At 50.4% G+C, this 21586-nt stretch overlaps 3 protein-coding genes across 3 annotated transcripts; 1 reads left to right on the top strand and 2 right to left on the bottom strand.

Moving 5' to 3' along the window:
• Positions 1-1039: 1039 nt before the first annotated feature.
• Positions 1040-5552, bottom strand: MRPL9 (mitochondrial ribosomal protein L9). Its single transcript, XM_070950560.1, has 7 exons — positions 5439-5552; positions 4036-4195; positions 3632-3756; positions 3475-3525; positions 2820-2921; positions 2150-2233; positions 1040-1450 (listed from the first exon to the last, which is right to left on the bottom strand). Exons 1-7 carry the CDS (start codon positions 5535-5537, stop codon positions 1319-1321), a joined length of 753 nt encoding a protein of 250 aa, XP_070806661.1. The 5' UTR covers positions 5538-5552; the 3' UTR covers positions 1040-1318.
• On the top strand, positions 5536-9782 carry OAZ3 (ornithine decarboxylase antizyme 3). Its single transcript, XM_070951468.1, is given in 6 exon segments — positions 5536-5720; positions 7021-7081; positions 7083-7160; positions 8114-8289; positions 9112-9197; positions 9637-9782. Coding segments are annotated over 6 exon segments (732 nt in total).
• Positions 9783-10096: 314 nt separating this feature from the next.
• TDRKH (tudor and KH domain containing) lies at positions 10097-18663 on the bottom strand. The gene is made up of 14 exons (XM_070950622.1): positions 18624-18663; positions 17673-17847; positions 16407-16513; positions 16085-16274; positions 15372-15511; positions 14171-14471; positions 13455-13624; positions 13169-13335; positions 12725-12792; positions 12328-12479; positions 12119-12217; positions 11539-11575; positions 11124-11190; positions 10097-10712 (listed from the first exon to the last, which is right to left on the bottom strand). The coding sequence occupies exons 2-13, from the start codon at positions 17797-17799 to the stop codon at positions 11144-11146; spliced, it is 1605 nt and encodes a 534-aa protein (XP_070806723.1). The 5' UTR covers positions 17800-17847; positions 18624-18663; the 3' UTR covers positions 10097-10712; positions 11124-11143.
• Between the last annotated feature and the right edge of the window lie 2923 nt (positions 18664-21586).

Genomic DNA, 21586 nt, shown 5'->3' on the forward strand with positions numbered 1-21586 from the left:
GCGGGCAAACTTTTCCCGTTATCTTCCCCGATGGACGACACTGGGAGGGGTGTGTGGGTTGGCCCTCGGAAGGGCCTGGCAGCTTTTGTGTTCCCTTGTGGGGAGGGGGGGGAAGACAGGGAGGAGGAGAGGCATGGGTGGGCATAAATTAACAGGCAGCAGACCCATCGTGGTGCCAAGGGACAGGACAACGACCGGGGGCAGCTTGTTCCAGTCGGTGCCGAGACGGGACTGTTAATGCAATGAGGGACAATTGTGCAACAGCAGCTTCGCGATGTCTGAAACATTGTCGCAAACAGGACATTCCGGGATGTGCCCCCGTCGTTTCCCGCAAGAAGCCTGGCATACTTGGAGGGGGGCAGCGAAGCTAAGAAAGAGGCAGTGAAGATGAGCGAAGACGCCCTCCCCAAAAAAGAGAGAAAACAGTCCCTTTCACTAACTCTGTTGTGAGTCTCGAGTTCGGATCTAGACCTCTTTGTGGAAAAACTCTTTCTGGATTTTTGTTTTGCCTTTTTGCAACTAAGTTTAGCTGAATAATTAGCGGCGCTTCAAGCATTAGGGGACTTAAAAAAACCGAGCAGAAGCAGGTTTGATTTAGCTATCGACCCGCCGCCCCGTCCTGCCGATTTTAAACTCAGGAACTGCAGATCTTTTTAGCGGGTAATTCTTTTTGAGTTTTAATGAATAGTTCTTTGAATTTTAATGGATAATTCTTTGAGTTTGCTCGAGTTGCTTGCAAAGTCACCGCCGTGTTTCTGCTTCTAACACCCACTTTGGTATTCGGCCTCCGGCTAATCTAGCCGAAGTCGAGTTTCCCCGTTACGTTGCTGGGCGAGTCCCGGAAAAAATAAATGACATCCCCCACCCCCTTGAGCAAAGGATCGGAAGCCACTCAATTCAAGCCATCAGGCCTGCTCTTATCAACCACAAACCCCTTTCAACAGGCAGGACTATGGATTTTGCCTACCATTAAAACCTCTAAAAGGCGCAGCTCTTCTTTCTAAGGGGGCCTTACAAACTGCTCATCGCCACGAAAAAGCAAATATTAATAGGTGGATGGTTTATTCACCGGTTCCTGCAGTCCCTCCCCGTTTCTGGGCAGAGTTGCTGGCCGGAGCACCCTAAACAGGATCCCCTCGTGTCCCCCCGCGAGGTTTTAAGAGACGGGAAGAGCGGCGGGCTTCACCCACCCGTGCTCAGCTCAAGGAAATCCCCCCCCCTCCTAAAAGGAGTTTTTGGCTAGAAAAAAAATATCCTAAGCTCCGATTTTGGAGAAGCAGAGAAAAGTCCCTTTCCCAGCCTCTCTTCCGTGAAGGCCTCAAGGTTTTCCCGCTTCTCTGTCGGCGACTTCCGGTTCCTTCTGGGCGAGCCAAAGCCGCTGGCTGTTGGATTTCGGTTCGGCAAACAGCTGTACCGAGAGGGGGACGCGGACGGTGTCGAGGCCATTCACCTGCAACGCAGGAGGAAGGGAAGAGAAGAGGAGGAGAGCCCCGGAAGACCGAAGTGAGTAAATTGGGAGTTCCTAGTACGAAAACTCAACTTCTCTGTTGGATGGCAGGCGCTTTAGGCATTCACCGTTCTCTTTGGAGAAAGTGGGGCAAGGATTTTAGCCTTGGGGTGCCCACCCCTGGATGCTCCATTCTGACTACCTGGGCAGGTCTGGAAGCCAGGGAGGGGAGGGAAAAAAACCCCAAAGTTTCCATTGTTTTTCCTGAAGACATTTCATTACCGAACTAGGTAACACTATCAGTGCTAATCTAACTTGGGTAACGTCTGCAAGAAAACCAAGTTTGGAAAGTACCAAGGATCTCCCAGTCCTCCTCTTTTTCTACACAAACCCCTTCTCCCTTCTAGCACTGATAATGTTACCTAGTTGGGTCGTGAAACTCTGCAAGGAAACCACCCAGCTCGGACGGCTGCCACAGAGGGAAGACAAAAAGGCAACCTCTCCCTGGTTATCTGCCCTCCACTACTGCTATCCACAGGTAGACTATTCCTGCACAAAGAGGCTCCTTTGCTAATGGGCCCCTGTTTTGTTTTATTTTTTCATTTTTTCCCCCCTTTCTATGATATCGTCAAATCTCCCCGTTTGGGGCATCGCAGATTGCCAGGCCACAAAACCTCGCAGGAAGTCCGAGAGGGAGCTTACCGTAACGTCGCACCAGTAACTGCCCAGTTTGGTGATGGGTTCTTCCGGGAGAGTCAGCGCCTGGGGGGGCACTACAACTCCCAACTGGGGGGGGGGGAAACAGAAGAAGGGGGGGGGGGACACATACAGCTCCTTAAAAATAGGGTTGCAAATGCGTTTCAAAGTTGCGTTTCAATCTAAGACGAGGTGGAATTTTGATCACACATCACCGGGGGGATGTTGTAACTGAAAAACGATCTTAAGTCAGTGCCGCTGTAACTTTGATAGTCACTCAACGAACTGTTGTAAGTCAACGACTTACCTGTATTAAGGCTGACGTCTCCATTAGTCTCACGTGAAATGAACACAAACAGATAAAACATCTCTTCACCAGCAACTACCACACCAATGAGCAGAGATTAACACCACAATCAACACTAGCACTCTTGACAATACCCCAATCAAGGAATTACCACTGAAAACAGATAGACTAACAACAAACCATCACTTAATCAAGAAATCACCAAGGCTCCTCCCACCCACACAGGACAAGCCACCAGTATATAAAAATAAGAGCAAACCCCACACCCTTCTAACACTGATAGTGTTACGTAGTTGGGTAACAAGACGTCTGCAAGAAAACCACCAAGCTGAGAGAGACCCAAGGACCCCCACAAATGTATAAACTCACGTTTCGGAGGAAATGCCGGCAGACAATTTCTTTCGTCAGCTCCCACTGGTCACACTCGTTCACGCCGATCTCCAGGGTGCAATTCTTCAGGAACCGGACAGTCTAAAGAAAAGGGAAATCTTAAAAACAGTTGGTCAACTAAGGGAAGGAGAGATGGGAACTCAGCCGTTTTAGCTGAAGTTCCTCCAAAGCATGATCAGAAATGATAAAAAACAAAAACAAAACTTAAGTGTATGTGTATATATTTTTATATATATAAATTTATATATTAACCGCTCTGGATTTGCTAGCAACAGTTTAGGTTTTGGGAGAAAGGAGGGAATAGGAGTAAAATTCAAATTTTGGGAGAGAATATATCTGATGAAATAAACTCCGCATCGGTGACAGGAAGGGCATCCGGCCAGTAAACTCTCACTCAGCTCCATTCAGTTACCCAGACTCCACACCAATGCAAGCGATTATAGGGTCGTTAAAAGAGGATGATAGATTGGATAGATATAGATGATAAAATATATGGATGGATGGATGGATTGCAGCTTCTTCTCCACAATTCAGCTTTCAAATAAAGCTCACTCATCAATAATATTTGGAAAACGTCCTGCCAATTATCCTCCCGAAACAGGACTATTTCCCCATTAATTCTTCCCAGCCTCACCTTCCTACCGCTGTGAGTTTGTAATCTCGGCAGCTTCCCTTCTTCACGTAACTAAAACAGAAGAGGAGATGCAGAAAAAAACAAAAAATCAGATTTTTTTCCCCCTCTCATTTTCCGGCTGCATACGGGAGCCTAGATCCTGGTGGAGCAAACTTACTCGGTTTTCCTCTGCGAAAAACTTCTTGTTTTCTGGAGAGGCGTAAACGGCCCGGTTGTGGAACAGGAGATGGTTACGCCCAAAAGACCTGTGGACGAAGACGGTTTCGCCCCGGTTTCCAACGTCTGAAAATCGAGATACGGAGAAAAAATTAGACCCAGGCTTTCGTGTGTGTGTATTGTCCTTGGCTCCTGCCCATGTACAGGTAGTCCTCGACTTACAACGTCACTAAACGACTGTTCAGTTACCACGGCACCGAAAAAAGGGGCAGGAGAGGCCGTGAAACGCGGCAAAACTCAACTTAGGAAAACGTTCCTGTCTTAACCCAGGGACGTTGGGCTCCCTTATGGTCGCAGGTCGAGGACTACACCGGTGTGGAGGTCAGCGGCCGGAGAGTCTCGTACCTTCCACCGGTTCGGTGAGGATGAGTTCTAGGGGCTCTTTGGGGCGGTGCTTGAGGTCCTCTACCAGACGGAAGACGCGGTAACGGGGGTGTTTGATGCGAGGCTCTCGGTCTTTTTTGCCTAGCGGAACCTTCCACCAGCGCTCCACGATGACCGTCTCCTGCAAGGCAGAGAAGTCGGGGAAGGGTTCGGACACGGGCCGTCTGGTCCCATCCTGTTCCCCCAAACAAAGAGGGATTTATTTAACCGAGATTTTTAGTTGCTTTGGGGGAAATGCAGGACTTGCCACGTGTATATGAAGCAGCCAGGCCAAAATCCCGGGATTTTCTTCTTTCTCTTCCTTCCTTCCCTCCATCTTTCCTTTTTTTTCCTTTCATCCTTCCGTCTTCCCTCCCTCCCTTCCTATTTTTCCTTTTCTCTTTCCTCCTTTTTCTCTTTCTCTACTTCTTTCCATGCAACCATTTCTCCTTTTCACTCCTTTCATCCCTCCTTCTCTCCTTTTCTTTTCCTTCCTCTTCTTTTTTCTTTCACCTTTCCCTCCCTTTTTCTTCTCTTCCTACCTCCCTCCCTTTTTCCTTCCTTCCCTTCCTCTTCACTATCTATCCATCCATCTCCTTCCTTCCTTTTTCCCTCCTCCTGCCCTCCCTTTTTCTTCTCTTCCTTCCCTCTTCCCTCCCTTTTTCCTTCCTTTCCTTCCTTTGCCTTATCTATCTCCTTCCTTCCTTCTTCCCTCCTCTCCCTCCCTTTTTCTTCTATTCCCTTCCTTCTTCCCTATCTATCCATCTTTCTTCCTTCTTCCCTCCTCTCCCTTTTTCCTTCCTTCCCTATTTATCCATCCATCTCCTTCCTTCCTTCCAACAATTTCTCTCCTTTTCCTCCCTCTTTTTCCTTTTCTTCTTTCCCCTTTTCTTTTCCTTCCTTCCCTCCTCCCGCCCTCCCTTTTTGTTCTCTTCCTTCCTTCTTTCCTCCGTCCTCCCTGCCTTTTTCCTTCCTTCCCTTCCTTTGCCTTATCTATCTCCTTCCGTCCTTCTTCCCTCCTCTCCCTTTTTTTCTCTTCCTTCCTTCCATCTTCTTTCCTCCTCTCCCTTTTTCCTTCCTTCCCTATTTATCCATCCATCTCCTTCCTTCCTTCCAACAATCTCTCTCCTTTCCCTCCCTCTTTTTCCTTTTTCTCTTCTTTCCCCTTTTCTCTTCCTTCCTTCCTTCCCATATTATCCGTGCCCAGGCAGCCCATTCAGACGACCCACCCACCCCCCTCTTTGGCCTTGGGCAGCACCAGTTCTCTCCTGGTGGTCCCCCATCCCTTCCTCCTACCCACCTCCCCACCAGCCAGGGCTACCCTGCCCTTCCCCGCCAGAACGGACCCCGAAGGGTCCTTCCCGGCCCGGCCCTGCCGCGCTCACCCGCGGGGCCGAGAGGTGCAGCAGCCCCCTGGGCAGGAGAAGCGGGAGAGACCCCGCCGGAGACCACCGCGCCGCCCGCCACAGCCCCGCCGCCATCATGGCTCCCGCCGCCCTGCTGCAGGCCCCGCCCCCCGACGACCGCGCAGGCGCCGAAACCCGCCAGGCCGCGATTAAGCCCCGGCCTCGGGTAGCGCCGCCTGCCGGGCATGGCTCTCTTCCCGCGGGCGGCGGCGCCACGGCAGCCCCCGGCTTTTGGCTCGGCCGGGCCGAAGGGATACCGAGGTGGGGGTGGGGGGTGGGGGTGCTGCCTCTCAATACAGGGCTCTTGGGGCTGAGTGTGGCCAGAGCGCCTCTTCCCCTCCCCAAAGCTTTAATGGGGTGAAAATGAAGGGGTCTCTGAGCATGTGAAGAGGGCTGTGTCACCAGCGAAGGCATCCTGCCTCCCAGCCATGGATGCAAAGTTGTAACAGCGTGGCAGTCTTTGAGCATGCACAGAGGGCTCTCTGCCAAACAGAAGAGAACACAGTGCCTCTGAGCATGCACAGAGAGCTTTTCCTCCTGAACATGAGAAAGGCCCCAAAGATCCTCTAATTTGTGTGGGTGGGTGGGTGGGTGAGAGGGTACAAAAAGCTTCTTCCCTTCCAGCGCAGAAAGCATTCCCCAAAGGCGCCGTGCCTCTGAGCATGTACAGAGTGTTTTCTTTCCCACACCCCCCAATGTGTTAATCTTTAAAAACAAGTCACCCAAGTGGCCATAAATGGGGTTATAAACGGGGTGACCCATCAAGCAATCCCACCTCCCCATAAACCAGTTTCGAGGGGGGGCATGTAGACAAGCCACTATGGGAGGGGCCAGAAGTGGGAGGAGCTTAGCATTATGGTCACAATGGGTGGGTGGTCTGTTGTGCCTCCAGTTGCCAGTCTGGGTCACAATGGGTCCCTTGACTTGGGTCCCTTGCCCCTCAGGGGCCACTCATCCCTGGGCAGATGCCACCCAAGAGTCAGAGATCATCCAGGGACCTCGCTGCCTGCTTTGGGGCGACGCTAAGCCTGCTTGGGCCCCCCCCTTAGAGCTTCATCTGAACTTCGCACTCGAGGAAAAATGACCCCCTCAAACAGCGAGTGAGCCTCCGCAGCGCCATCTGGGCACCGCTGCCCGTCACAACTGGCTCACTCGAGGCTAAGCCAACAATCGTGGCTTGCTGACCCCTGGTGGCCAAACCTGGCAGACCCAAATCCTTTCCCGTTCAGCCCCCAGGCCGACTCATTTGGGTCCCTGGGATGCTCGCTGGCAGAGGAAAACTTTAAAACTTCCTGCTAAAATTTTACACTCCGGTTGTTGTGCCAGCCCGACGGTCCGCGATGGCTTGTTCTTGGATAACCCAAGATCACCCGGAAGGCGAGAGAAATGGGAAACCATTTCAACTTTGGCCCTTGCATTTCGCACACACTTTGCAAACCTTCTTTTTCTCAGTTTGCAAACTTGTTCACGTTTGCAGCTTGGGGGTTAAATAAAAATAATTTTTCCCCCCAAAAATGTAAAGGATGAAAAAATGTCACTTTCTCTCTTCTCCTCTTGCCAGGGCGACCCTTGCCCGCCCCGAAACTTTGAGTACCCGTCCTCGCTACTGCCCGCAGTGCTCCTGAGTTCGAGGGTGCCAGCCCCAACCGGTCTGGCCCCAGCAGCCCGGCAGACTGGCCTAACCCGACTGAGATCTACAAGGTAAGAAATCCCCAACATATATCTGACATCAGTACAATTGAGCGGATTTGAAATCCAGCCATCTTAAAAGTTGTCAATTTAGATGACACCAGAGTAAATGAAAAAGGGGGTTGGGAGGGGGAAAGAAAGAAGATAATAAGAATGTACAATTATGATAATACTGATAGATAGAATAAAACCTGAAAAGAAATTGAAAGGAAGTATGTACTATTAGAATACAGGAGTTGCTTGGATACCAAACAAGGAGAATATTCCACAGCAAAGAAGATAGAAAGGAGAGAGGAGTAGAGGGTAGGAAGAGGAGAGGGAGAGGAATGGAAGAAAGGGAAAAGGAGAGGAAGGAAGGGTAGGGGAGTAGGAGAGAAGGGGGAAAAGGAGTGGGAGAAAGGAAGAGAAGTAGGATGAGGTAGGAGAGGAGGAAGGAGAAAGTAGGAGAGGAGGAGGGAGGGAAGCGAAAGAGAAGGGTTGTTGTGAAATGAGGGAAGAAAGCGTTAAATTAAAAGGCCTTATTTTAATGCTTTAAGGAAACATGGCTGTCTTAAGAAATTTTTAAATGTTTTAATTGGTAGTGTTTTAATTGGGCCAAATTTATATGTCTTTTGTTTTTTTAATATTTGTATTGCATGTTTTTTTAATTTTGGCTGTACACCGCCCTGAGTCCTCAGAGAGAAGGGCGGTATAGAAATTTAATAATAAATAAATAAATGTATAGGTAGGATTAATTATGTATAAGAAAATGTACATTTTATATTATAAGAAATACAATGAAAAACTTAAAAAAAAAGTTGCCAATTTGAAAAAAAACCCACTATTTATACTGCCAGACTATTACGGTTCTCCCTTAGAAGCAGACAAGCGCTTTAAAGAAAAAGGAAATATTTAATGTAGAAGCGTGCAACTTTTCACTGCAACGTCTGAATCGCCTAACCGGTGTTTCATGCTTCCTTAAACAGGCTGCCAACCTCACTGTTTTTGCTAGCGACCCTCAACAGCCCGGCTGGCCAGCGTGTCTGGATTTTCACTTCACCCGTGGCAGCCAGGGTGCCAGCCATTGGCATGGACTTCTGCAGGGACGTACCCTTTTCCTGGACACCCCTCGGCTGGCGCTGGATTTCAACAGCCGGGAAAGGTGAGGCGGCAAAAATCAGTGTTTAAAACGCAGAAAAAAAGAGGTGGCATTTTGGACCAAGTTTTGGCATCCAGAAGGAAGGAAAGTTTGGTTTAAAAAATAGGAAGCAAATTGCTAGTTCTCAAGAACCAATAGGAATCCGGAAAGCAAGTTGATTCTTGCTCCTTACTGCTAGTTTCTCTGGAGTCAACAGGTTAGTCCTCGATTTACAACCATGTTTAGTGACCAAGGTTACGACACTGAAAAAAGTGACTTGCAATCAGTCCTCAGACTTACAACCATCTCAGCATCCCCATGGGATCAAAATTCAGATCAGCAGCCTGCATTTATGACGGTTGCAATGTCCTGTGGTTGCAGGAACTGGGCATGGCTAGTCTAGTGAAGAGAAGGACCAGGGGAGGCATGATAGCATCTTCCAATATTTGAGGGGCTGCCACAGAGAGGAGGAAGGGGGTCAAGCTATTGTCCAAGCCACCCGAAGGCCAGACAAGGAATAATGTACGGAAACTGACCAAGGAGAGATTCAACCTGGAAATAAGGAGACATTTTCTGACAATGAGAACAATCAACCCATGGAACAGAAGTTGCCTTCAGAAGTTGTGGGAGCTTCATCACTGGAGGCTTTCAAGAAGAGACTGGACTGCCATCGGTCAGAAATGGTGTAGGGTCTCCTGCTTAGGCAGGGGGGGTTGGACTAGATGACCTACAAGGTCCCTTCCGACTCTGTTAATCTGATTCGATCAGGACAGTCAGAAATCTTTCCTTTGCAAGGTTGGGTTATTATAAAACTTGGAATTGCTGACCGTCTGTCTGATCCTCTAGCTTGACCGCCACGCTGGAATACATCGAAGAAAAAACGGGCGCAGAGCAGGTGCTGGTCAACTTCCGTAAGGCTCGGCGAGACCGAGGTAATATAAGTTTTTTGAATTTTTATCCTGGTGATTTTGTCTGGGAGCAAATTTTCAAGCCTGGGGATGGGGGGGGGGGGGAAATATGGGTTGAGAATGCCTCCTTATTAATCCCAATTATAAAAGAAAAAAAGGAGAATTTAAGAATGAAATTGGAAGAAGAAATTTTGATCGCGTGGCCGTGGGGGAAAGTCTGAAAAAAACGGTTCTATGTCACTTCTCTTAGTGCCGCTGTAGCATCAAACCGTCACTAAACGAACTGTTGTCTACCTGTACCTTCCCAACAGGCCAACACCTTGCCAAGAGGGGCAAAAGGGCACAAAGTAATAAACCCTGATTGATAAAACCCTGATTGAATCTGAGCTGCAAATCTATACTCCACCAAGCAGCTCCGGTCATCCCTGCACCCGCTAATCCTGCTTTCCCCTTCTCTCCTCAGGCAACTTGCTACGAGCTTTCGGCTTCCTGGGTTTCGAACTCGTGACCCCCGACCACCCCGGCCTGCCCCCCTGGGAAGACACCATCTTCATGGCTTATCCCTTGGAACGCGATCTCGGCTGGAATGCCCAACTCAAGCAAGAATGACGCTCGTGGGGCCCGGAGGCAGGAAAGGCTGGTGCCGATGGGGGAAACCTCCGCCCCCAACCCCCCCCCCCCCCCGGTTCGGAGCAGTGTGATTTCAGAGCCCCCCCCCAAAAAAGGCATTAAAGTGGCATGAAAGCGTAGCAGCTTATGAGACGAAGGAGGGAGGGAGGGGTTAGAAGTTATGGTAGGGGAGAATCTCATCCTTCCTGCCCTCCCACTTTTTTCCCCCCACCCCACAATTCTGCCCCCCCCTCCCCACGGGCTGAAATCTCCCCCCTCCCCTCCCGGCTGCATTTTTGACTCGGGAAAGGAACTGCTAAACACTAGCCTTTTATTTCAGACAAAATATATATATATAAACCGAGACATCTTGGTCGCTGCAGCCGTCTCATCGCTGCCCTTCGCGTTTTTAACGCTTTGTGTCGCTTTCCAAAACAGGCCTCTTGCCAAACAAACTCTCCCTCTAATATATTATCCCTGTCCATTTAGACCCCCGTTTCCCCCCCCCCCCTCCACCCTCGTTTTGTCTGGCACTGTGGCTTAAGGCCAATGAAACGCAAGGCCGCCCCAACCTTTCCAGTCAGGTGGGGACCAAAAAATACGAGGGATGGACTCAGGGTCTTAACAGCCCAACATGAACGTAAACTCAGGTTTGGGGGGGCAGAAACACAGCCAGCCCCCTCCCGTCTTTCTGTGCAACTTCCCAGAGAAATGGTGACACAAAAGCGGCTGAAATTTGATTAAAACTCAGCTCGCCGTTCAAAAGCTACCCAGCGCAGCCAAACAGTGCTATAGTAGAAGTCCCTTTTTTTTGGGGGGTGCTGAGGGATTGCTGGGGGGGGGGCTGGCGTGTCCCCCACAAGATTCCCAACGGTCCCTCCGGCGGGTGGGATCTTTCTGCGGTCCCTTCCAAGAAACAAATCTTTCCATCTGCAGAAAAGGAAAGGGAAAACATGGGCAGAAGTTTTAAGATACGCTCACTGGGGGAAAAAAAAAACGAAAAAACCCACTCCCTTCCAAAGGGGTTGGATCTGGGATGCGAATCGCAATTAAGCCAGCCCCCAAATTCCGGGGCTGAGGAACCTGGTTTACACCAAGCCATCATGGATTAAATTTTTCTAAATGATAGATGGACACGGCCACATTGAGAAGGTGGAAGGATCTTGAACGCCCCCAAATGGCTCTGAAAATAACTCCCCGCTGCCGAGGACTTTTGAGAAAGCTATTAAATCTGGACTGGGAGGTCTGCAAAATTCAAAGCCCCCAGATTGGGACCAGACAATCCAAGCCCTCCCCACAACTTATTCTTGGTGCACAATCACCCAACATTTTACTCCTCACCTGCCTGCCTTCGGAGGCTCTCATAGCATCACCGAGTTCTCCTCCCCTTCCGACACAGAGGCCATCTCTGCGGGATCAAGAGACAAGATTGGCATTTTGGGTGGGGGTGGGAGGGTAGGAAAAGGGGGGTGGGGGGTGCTGGGAGAGAGAAGGATCCCAAAGGAGGCCAGGAGTTTGTTTATAGCCAGCAGGGAAAACATAAAATGGGTTGAAAGAAAAACGCCAGTTGATTTTGAGAGAATAAGAAACTCAGCAATCATTTTGGGGGGGTGGGAGTGGATTTTGAGCCCCTTTGTCTGATCCAACCGGGGGAAGACCGCGTGGCCCTCTGCAGTTGTGGGTCCTTAGGATATGGTTGTCGAAAGACCACAAGCAGGCTGGGGCAGGACATCTCCTCGGGACTCTTGTTGCGTACCGGATAAATTCTCCAACGACATCCCTGCAGAGTTTCTCTAGGGAGACAAGCAGAGACTGGTTTTGCAAGGGGCAGGAATTAATATTGTAATAATATATTAAATCGATATTCAAAGGAGGGGGGAAGATAACATGTATATATGTATTGGGTTTTTTTTTTTTAAACGCAACTTTTAAAAAACGTTTTGTGTTTTGTTTCTTTCGTTCTGAGGTTTTTGTTTTTGGGACTTTTGGAAGTTTGGTGTTTTAACTTACTATTGAATAAAATAAAAATCTGGGGGGGGGAAAGGAAGCCCCCCCTCCAAATATCTTTGCACAATCGATGGCAGATCTTTGTAGCCCCCCAACAGGCAAACCCCCCCCCCAAGCTCTTCTCCTTTTACTCATGATGCATCTCCTTTCCTTTTCTTTCCTTTCCTCCCTTCCTTTTCTTCTTTCCTATTCCTTCTCCTACCCTAATCCATCCTTCTCCTATCCTCATCCGCAGCAACATAGACCTCATGTGGACTAGCCACATAGCCACTGCCTGCCAAATCAGCCAACCCAAAAAAAGAGGCCGGCTCCACATCCCGATTACCAACCAGGTTTCCGGGCAGTTCCATCGAGGCGTCCCCATCTTCGTCCGACAGCTTCCGCACCGCGTAGCCCAACCGGATCAGTTCCTCTCCCACGTCGATAAACTGGGGAAGAGAAGCCGGATTGAAAAGCTGCCCTCGGCGAGCCAAATCTCACCCCGAAAGCCGTTTTGGTTTTTTCCATTTGAAGATCCAAGCTGGGATTGGTCTCTCACCTGCCCGTCGGTGGCCTTGAACAAACGGACGTACGGCCGCACGCTGCTGCCCACGGGCACGTAGGTGCAGATCTTGCAAAATACCGATTTCCACTGGGCGCAGTGGGTCAGGCGGTCAAACTCATCCAGGGCGGCCTCTTCCCAACGTGGCCCTAGAGGAGGAAGCCATCAAAGGTCAAAGAAGTCGAATTAAACTTCTATCATTCTGCCCTTGGGGGCAGCTTAATTGCAAAAGCTCGGTGGCTCTGGAGGTCCCAGAATTCTCCAGCCAGCGGATAAACTTTTAAGATGGGTGGACTTCAACTCCCAGAATTCCCCAGCCAGCCAGCCAGCTTTCAAGATGGGTGGACTTCAACTCCCAGAATTCCCCAGAAAGGAATAAGATGGAGAAACTCACCCCCAGTAGGGGCCACACCGGCCAAGCTGCACTCAATGGCCTGGAAGGGGAGGCCTAGGAAATCACCCCTTCACCCCCCACGAAAAAAAAAAAAGGGAAGGAAAAAAAAGGAGGTTAAAAGGAGGAGTAGAAGACCCCAATCCCGGCCACCCCATCCCAGTTCTCGCCCCAGTATTCTGTCGCTCGGTTGTTTGCCTCAAAAGGATGAACTTTCTCGCCGCGGTCGCTAAGTGAGCCATGGCGGCTGTTAAGTTAGTTACACGGTTGTAAACTGAATCTGGGTCCCCCTATTGACAGGTCGCAAAAGGCAATCACACGTCCCCGGCTGTCATAAGAGCAGGGGACAACTTCTCGCTCTCGGCCACGACCACCGAGGAACCCCGGGACCTGAATTTCCAGATCCCTCGTTAGGAGGGACGACGACACCCCAGGTCCGCCCCTTACCGCAACAGCCGCACCTTTTCCAGGGGCGCCTCTCCGTTGTCCCCAAAATCCACGTAATAAATATCCAGGTTGCCGTTCTCCAAGGTCCCCAGGACCTCGGCCCGATACCAGGAACGGTCTTCGGGGTAGTAGGTGGCTACGATGTCCCCCACCTGCACACTTTCCAGCTGGGGGGAGAGGGGGGTGGAAAGACGAGAACAGGGGTGACATCTGGGGGGACGGAAAGCTACGCAGCCTTCCCGCATCGGGGTTCCCCCCAACTCCCCTCTTCTGGAAGGGCCCTCACCTCGCCGCCATCGTTGTTCTCGTAGTATTTTGTCATCTCCTGGACGAGTTTGTCCAGACGGAGAGCTTTGACGCCGATAATCTGGATCCAGAAATGGCTGGGGTTTTCCGAGGCCGAGACGTAGACCTCCAGGTGATCCTTGCCGTGGAGGCTGAAATCCGGGCTGGGGACTGAGAGGCAAGGCAGATGGGTTAGGGAGTCGTGGACTTTACCTGTATGTGTCGAAGGCTGATGGGTTGAAGGCCCTCGGGTAGCTCTCTGAAAGCGGGAAAATGGATCGTTTCAAAATACAGGTTAGGTCCTCGTCTTACGGCCGCAATTGAGCCCGGCATTTTTGCTGTTAAGGGAGACATGGGGTTCCGTGAGTTTTGCCCCATTTTACGGCCTTCCTCGCCATGGATGTTAAGTGAATCGCTGCGGCTGATAAGTTAGCCTCCCGGTTGTTAAGTGAATCCGTCTTTCCCCCGCCGATTTCCCGAGGTCGCAAAACGGGATCGCTGCAACCGTCATAAACACGAGACAGTTGCCAAGCGTCTGAATTTCAACCACGGGGAAGGCTGCAACGGTTGTGTGAAAAACGGTCGCAAGTTGCTTTTTTTTTTTTTACGGCCGTTAACTTCCAACAGTCACTAAGTGAACTGTCACATTAAGTGGCGAGGAGACCCGACCCGATCCTCCAGGTCCCGAAGCAGTCTACCCTCCATTTTGTTGCTCACCTTCAAAGACGGAGCTCAGCGCAGGCCAGGGGTTTATTGGGGACCCTGCTCCGCTCGACTCGGGGGGATCCCCCGAGCGATAATCCGGTGGCCCGTCGCCAGCCTCTCGGCGGAGGTGCCCAACTTCCGGCATCCGACTGCGAGGTTCCGCGTGCGAGTAAGGCCGCTGTCCTGAGTCGCCAGCCGCTGCCATCTCTCTCCGGGTGCCCAGCGGCTGCTTGCGCTGCGCACGTGCCGACACCGACTGCAACAACTTACTGCGGAAAGCTTCGTCCTCCGATAGTTTCTCGCGGATCAATTCCTGCCGGCAGAAAATGGGTCAGGTGGAGAGTCTGCTCCCAAGCTCCCTGGGGCCCCTAATTTCTATTCTCCATTGGCCCTGGATTCTCTCCAGCCGGGCCATCTGAGGATGATGGGAACTGTAGCCTCGATTGCCTGGAGGGAACAGCGTGTGCTGTTTTTTTGCACAACGCCCTTACGAGGTAGGCTACATCACTTCCCAGAGGAGGCTCGGGAAGGTCACCCCACCTGCCATTCTCAAACGAGGGAGGGGGCAACCTCAGCAACCCCCTCCCTAAGGGGTCCAGCATTGCGAGGGGCCCAAAGTTGTAAATTTAATAGTCTCCAACACAATTCAATGAAGTGGATTATATGATTCCCTTTTGTGACCAGCAAATTTGTTGGGGGAAGCCGGATTCACTTAACAACCGTGTTCCTATCTTAACTGGAGCGATTTGCTTAACAACCGTGGCAAGAAAAGTCAGAAAATTTGAGTGGTGCAGTGGCCTAGAGGTGGAACTCTCGCCTCACAGTCAGGAGGCTGTGAGTTCGATTCTAAGTAGAGGCAGATATTTCTCTCTCTGCCGCACATAGAGAATATATCTGCCGGGCAAAACTCCGCACTGGCCACAGGAAGGGCATCTGGCCAGTAAATACACAGCTCCATTCAGTTGCCCAGACTCCACCCCGCAAGGGGTTATGGGGTTGTTAAAAGAAGACGAAGAAGAAGTCAGAAATTGGGCAACAAATGTCTCGCTTAGCATCAGAAATTTCGGGATCGATTGTGGCCATAGGTCGAGGACTATCTGAACCATAAGCTACAACACTTTTCCACCCCGTCTCGGGTTCGAGATCCGCTGGTTCAAGTCCCAGACTTGGGGAAGAGAGAAACCCAGCCTGGCTTAAGGGGCAAAACTCTCACCTTGGCAGCCTGGACTTCCTTGCGAGTCCCGGAAAGGGTGACGACGCGGGTGAGCGACAGGGCGCCCTCCCCGTCGTGGTTGCAGTCAATCTTGGCCCCGGTGTTCCGGCATATGGCCCTCACCGTCTCGCCACCCTTTCCTGGAGGAAGAGGAAGAGCGACAGCAGCAGTGAGGGACAAAGAAGGGGGATGCAGCGTCTAGGAATAATCCCCCTCCGTGGGATCCACGGTGCTCTCTGAGCTGAGTTGGTCTTCCTTGCAGACGTTCCATGACCCATGTGGGGAATGGCATCAGTGCTAGAAGGCAGGGGAGGCTTGGAGGAGGAGAATAAGAACGATGAGAAGCAGAAGAGGAAGAAAAGGACTGTGGGGCCCTTGGTGCTGAGCTGGGTCGTTTCCTTGCAGAGGTTTCATGACCCAACTGGGGAACAGCATCAGTGCCAGAAGGGTTTGCAAGGATGAGGACTGGGGGGGGGGGGGGTGTTCTGGCAAGACGTTTAATTACCAAACTAGGCAACGTCATCAGCGCTACACTCCTCACCCCTCCCAATATCCCAGCTCTCCCGTTGCCGACTTTCCCCAAACCAGGCCCTCCTAGGAAGCCCAGCGCGGCCTCAGGGCCTCCAGGGTGGGCCGGCTAAAGACCACCAACCCTTGCGGCCCCCCTCCCCACAAGGAAAACTTTGGAGGGCTCCGGTGAGAGAAAGCGGTACCGATGATGCGGCCGATGGCCCGATTGGGCACCGAGATCTTCTCCACCACGGGCAGGCTCTCCTCCAGGATCTGGTGGATGGCGGCTTTGGCCTTGCACACCTGGACGGGGGATCCCGAGATCCGGATCATCCGCTCCTCGCCGGATTCCTCCAGGTCGACGTTGATGCGGGCGTGGGTGTCCTTCCGCAGCTGCGGGAGGAAGAGGAGAGGAGGGAAATATTTGCGGAGGGGCTCATCCAGCTTCCCCGGTTCCCTTGCAAAAGGAGGAAGGGAGGGGGGTCTCTCCACCCCACCAGCCCCCTCCCCCCTTCTTCCACTTGCCTGGTTCACTTTTGCCCCCTGCCGCCCGAGGAGGAACTTCACCGCCTCTTGGGGCACCTTCAGCACGAATTCGATTTCTTCCTCCCCCACGAAAGTCACCCGCTCTTCTGCGGGGCCACCGAGGAAGAAACGAAAGCCGAAGAACTTGAGATATCCCCCTCCCCACTTCAGGAGGTACCTAAGCCTCCTAAAGAATGAAGGTGTATAAAAGCCCCACCCTCTCCCAGCCCATGAACCATGTGCAAACCTGCTAGAGACCAGCCCGTCTTTTCCAAAAATTAAAACCTGGTGGGCCTTCCTATTTTATTTATATTTACATCCTGTCTTTATTATGTTTACACATAACTCATAGCGGGGAACATATCCGCTCCTTCCGTCGGGACTTGAAGACTTGGCTTTTCAAACAAATAGGCTGAGACTGATTCTGGGCTTTATTATTTACTGCTAATTAATTATTTGGATTAAATTATGATTTTATTGTACTTGTTTCTTAACTTGTGTTCGCCACCCTGAGTCCTTCGGGAGAATGGCGGCATATAAATACATGTAATAAATAAATAAATAAATAAATAAATATCCAACATGTCTTCCTCCTATCCCCAACCCCCAACAATCACCCTCCGAGGTGGGCTGGGAGAGAGAGAGGGACTGGCCCTAAGCCACCCAACTGGTTTTCGTGCCTAAAGTGGGACTAGAACTCACAGTCTCCTAGTGACTGGGCCCAAGTCACCCAGCTGGCTTTCATGGCTAAAGCAAGACTAGAATTCATGTCTCCTAGTGACCGGCCCTAAGCCACCCAACCGTTTTTTTGTGCCTAAAGTGGGACTAGAACTCACAGTCTCACCCAGCCGGCTTTCATGGCTAAAGCAAGACTAGAATTCACAGTCTCCTAGTGATTGGCTTCAAGTCGCTCAGCCAGCTTTCATGGCAACACTAGAATTCTTTCATGGCAATACTAGAATTCACTGTCTCCCCGTTTCTAGCCAGCTGCCTTAATCCCTAGACCAAACTGGCTCTTCCTTCCAGACCAGGCCGCACACAACCCCCTCCTCTTTTTCTAATCCACCCCGCCCTCTTCCTTCTCAAAGCCCCCACCTCAGCAAGACCCCCTCCTCTCCCCCAAGGAAGGGAGGGACGGACACGAGTGAATCCCTCGCCCAGCAGGAAAGTCAAGGTTTGACTGCTGACCATCCACCCCGGGCTTCAGTTGGGGGTGGGGGGTTTCAATATTGCAAGGTGGGGGTGGGGTGGGGCTGGCACGCTCACCTTGGTCCTCCCGGTACCGGCAGTACAAGATGTAGAGGATGGCAGCGCTGGCTGGGATGCCAAGGCCCAGGGCAACCTTCTGCAGACCGGTCAAGCTTCCGCTCCAAGAGCTGCGTTGGTCAGCCATGGCTCTGCAACCTCCGGGGGGGGGGGGGATTTGTGTGGGGGTTCAGAGCTTTGGGTGGGGGGGAGGCAGAAAAAAACCAGTTAGGTTGCTTGCAAAGAGTTTGGCTTCCCAGCTGTTTAAAGGGATGGGGGTGGGGGGTGTCCCTCTTCTGGCCTCCCCCAGGGAGGGGAGGAAAAAAGCCAGCAGCTCCGACTATCCTCCCTCCTTTGCAGATCTCCAAGGAATCCACCCAGGGAAGCCTGGATCACACTCCCCCCCCCTCAACAGCTGCAGAACAAAACAAAACATCTCTTTTATTGCAATTCTGGCTTTTTTCCCCCTTTTTTGCAAATCCTGCCGAAAAGATGAACCCCAAAAGCCCCGAAAAAGCAGCAAGGGTGGAGGTGGGGCTCTAATGCAAAGCCACGCGTGGGCGCCCTCCCCCCACCGGGGAAATATCCCCCCCTCTGCCCACCCCCTTACTAATCCTCTAAATTCCAAACCCTTCGCAATTAGGAAGTTTTTGCTCTCGTTTCTGGGGGGGGGGGCGCGGGAGTGGGGGTTGGGCCCTTGCTTGCAATCCTCCGTTTGGCTATTTCCTCCCTTCTCCCTTTGGAACCCCGATAGACTGCCCCTGCCTCTGGAAGCTCCATTCCACCCCCCCATTGCAAATGAGAAAGGGAAGCTTTTTTTTTTTTTACCCCTGGCCTGTTTTGGGGGTGGGTGGGTGTCTTAGCCGCTCTTTCTCTCCCTCCCCACTTTCTCCTCCTTTTAAGGGTGCAGAGATACTGGGGAGAGGGGGGGGTCTCCCCACTTAATTGGGATTTAACTCTAATGAACCCCACCTTTCTATTTGCACGCCCAATAATGCAAACCCGGCTTGAGATCGTCTCTTATTCCGAGAGGGCTGGGCTTGCAAAACAAGCGCATCCCGCTTGGACAAGCCAAGTCCTCCCCGCGGTCCTCCCCCTCTCCGCCCCGCCCGCAGGGCGAGCTCCTACCTCCCCAACCGCCTCCTCTCGCCGTCCCCGCGCTCCGCCTCTGCGGGACCCGGTATTTATAACCTCTCGCCCCGCCCTCTTTCCCCCCCCTCCGCGCGCGAGCCCTTCCCAGCCAATCGGCGGAGAGCGAGATACCTGCCGACGGGTGGGGGAGTCGGGAAGGAGCGGCCAATCGGGGAAACGAACGAAGAGCGGGAAGGGTGGCATTGGCCCCTAGTTTAACCAATAGGAAGACAGAGAGGGGGTTTTAACTGTCGCTCCCGCACGTCGCCAGCGGCAGGTGGTATCTTAGCAACATCGAGGTGTTCCCAGAATGCATTGCGCTCTGCTGAGACGCCATGATTACCCATAATGCCCTAATGAGCAAACCCATGATTGACAGTTGCAAAGGGATGCTTTGAACTTAATCTTCAAAGTTTTAGCAGTTTGCACACACAAAAAATGGACCCTGCTGAATTTATTCATAATCCTTTTATCTTAAAATTGACAATTTAATCCATTTTTTTTTTTCCGTTTTGGGTGCCAAAATATAAACTTCTCGGTCCAGCTCAGTTGGCAACTTGACTGCCCTTTGCAAAAAAAACAACACCCCCCCAAATAATCCTATGTGCATGGATTGAGAAAAGTACTAACCGCAGTTTGCACAACAAACCATCATATCTTGGATAGTTGCCTTGCACGAAACCTTTATGAAGGTTCGTGGCTGCCAAGCCAACCCTAGCAAGCCTAAAGGTGGACTTTGGCGGGAGGGAGTGCCCCCAAACTTCCCCATCTCATTGGTCTGAAAAGTTAGGAACCGAAGTGGATAATGGGTAAGGGAATCCTAAAACAAATCTCCCAAAGAAGGATCCTTGCAGAAAACGTCGCAACCAATCTCTTGAATTTATTTATTTATTTATCATAATACCAGCCAGAGCCCCAAAATCATCCGGCTTCGTTAAATCTCCCATTCCATTGTGTGGCTCTTGTATCAAATTCAAATTAAATGATCGGCATAGCTTCTCAATTAATTTGTTTGCAACCCAATCTGTGAAACTATCTATTCAGGTACAAAATGCTTTCTCCCATCAACTGGTACCACGGAAGATACACAAAATTGCATTTTGGTGGGTAGTTCAAACCTGCTTTGAATTTCAACACTAGGAGCAAAATATTTAAAGTTTAAAGCCTGATTTTCATTTGAATTGCTCAATCGGCAATATCCCAATAGTTCTCGAGGAGGAAAACATCAGCCACGGAGAATTTGATCTAATACCGGCACCACAATGGAGCCCCAATATTCCTGTGGTTAGGCAAGACAGTCGTGAAGTGAGTTTGGCCCTGTTTTACGACCTTCCTTGACTCGGTTGTTAAGGGAGTCACTGCACCTAGGATAACACGGCCATCATAAATATGAATCCGTTGCCAAGCGTCTGAATTTGGATACCGCAACGGGTGTAAGTGTGAAAAATGGTCATAAGCCAATTTTTTAGTACATTTGTAGCTTTGGTCACTAAGCAAATTTTTTGTAAGTCGAGGATGGTTTCCTAAAGACGATTGATCATCGAAAATTTCTGATCCGTCTTCCTCAAGAACTAAAACACGGTTGCCAAAAGAGAAGAAGAAACGAGAAAGACGAGAAGGAGTAGAGAATGTAACTGCGTGTATTGAGAAAGACAGATAACATTACAAACGAGCAAAGCAATCCATAAATAAGATTTTAAAAACAACAAGGACCGCAGATATGTTAGTTTTTAACAAGAGGCTAGGATTTTGCAAGCTGCTGTTTTAATCATGTACACAGAGTGATAATAATTGCAAAAATTGGACAGAATTTTGCTGGGCAATTCTGTATTGGAAAGGATGATAATGAAGTCTTCAAATCGCAGATTATTAGCAACAATTCTCTGCTTATTTCATGTTAAATCCATTTCCTTCTCCTTCCCCCTTTTTCCCTGGAATATGTCTCTGCTTTTCTATTATTATGCTGGGAAAAAATGGTTTTCTATTGTTTCTTGTTTTCCAGAAAAGCTTTTCAGACTTTAATGTCAGGCCCTTCGAAAAGATGGCACAGAAAAATGTGCAGGCTTCAGGGATTTTAATCCGTGGTGGAAGATTTAAAGGGAGATGGGCTAAATTTAATTGAACAGCATTCAGGTGGACTGAAGCTCTCTTGTCTGGTTTTTCTCTGGGATCAAAAGATATATAACTTTAACAAAAAAAAAGTGTTAGGCGTTTGCTCTTTTGCACAAAGAGGAATTAATTTTCATTCATGTGAACGTACGTCTTGTAGCAAAGACAGCTTAAATCACTTCTGCGGGCAGATTTCTTATTATTTCTATATTTTTTTAAAAAAAATCCATAAAAATAATTCTGAAAACAAATAGATCATTCCTGTTTGTATAATAAAAGATCCTGAGCGTGAAAAGGGGAGATTTTGTAAGGAGATCATCTACTCCAGCCCACAGCTCAAGCCTTGTTCTGCTACTTAAGATGCAGCTGGAGCAATTTCTTTCATTTATATCTTGATCCAGGAGCTCAAATGTGGGGTAGCTTAGGCCGAGAGGGGGGGGGGGAAACAAACGGGGCCAAGTCCAGGGAGCTGTGGCATCTGGATTCGAATCCAGACCTTTGCTCTTCCAATACGTTCACCCTTGAACTACTAGATCAAACTCCCTGAGTGATGGCTGACACCTTCTGCTTAACTGAATAACAGAGTTGGAAGGGACCCTGGAGGTCTTCTAGTCCAACCCTGCTCAAGCAGGAGACCCTATACCACTTCAGACAAATAGCTGTCCAACCTACCTTTTTTTACATGATTTACCTAT

Source organism: Pituophis catenifer, unplaced genomic scaffold, assembly GCF_029215685.1.
Source record: "Pituophis catenifer annectens isolate HBS135680 unplaced genomic scaffold, rPitCat1.0.hap2 SCAF_10, whole genome shotgun sequence".
Lineage (NCBI taxonomy): Eukaryota > Metazoa > Chordata > Lepidosauria > Squamata > Colubridae > Pituophis > Pituophis catenifer.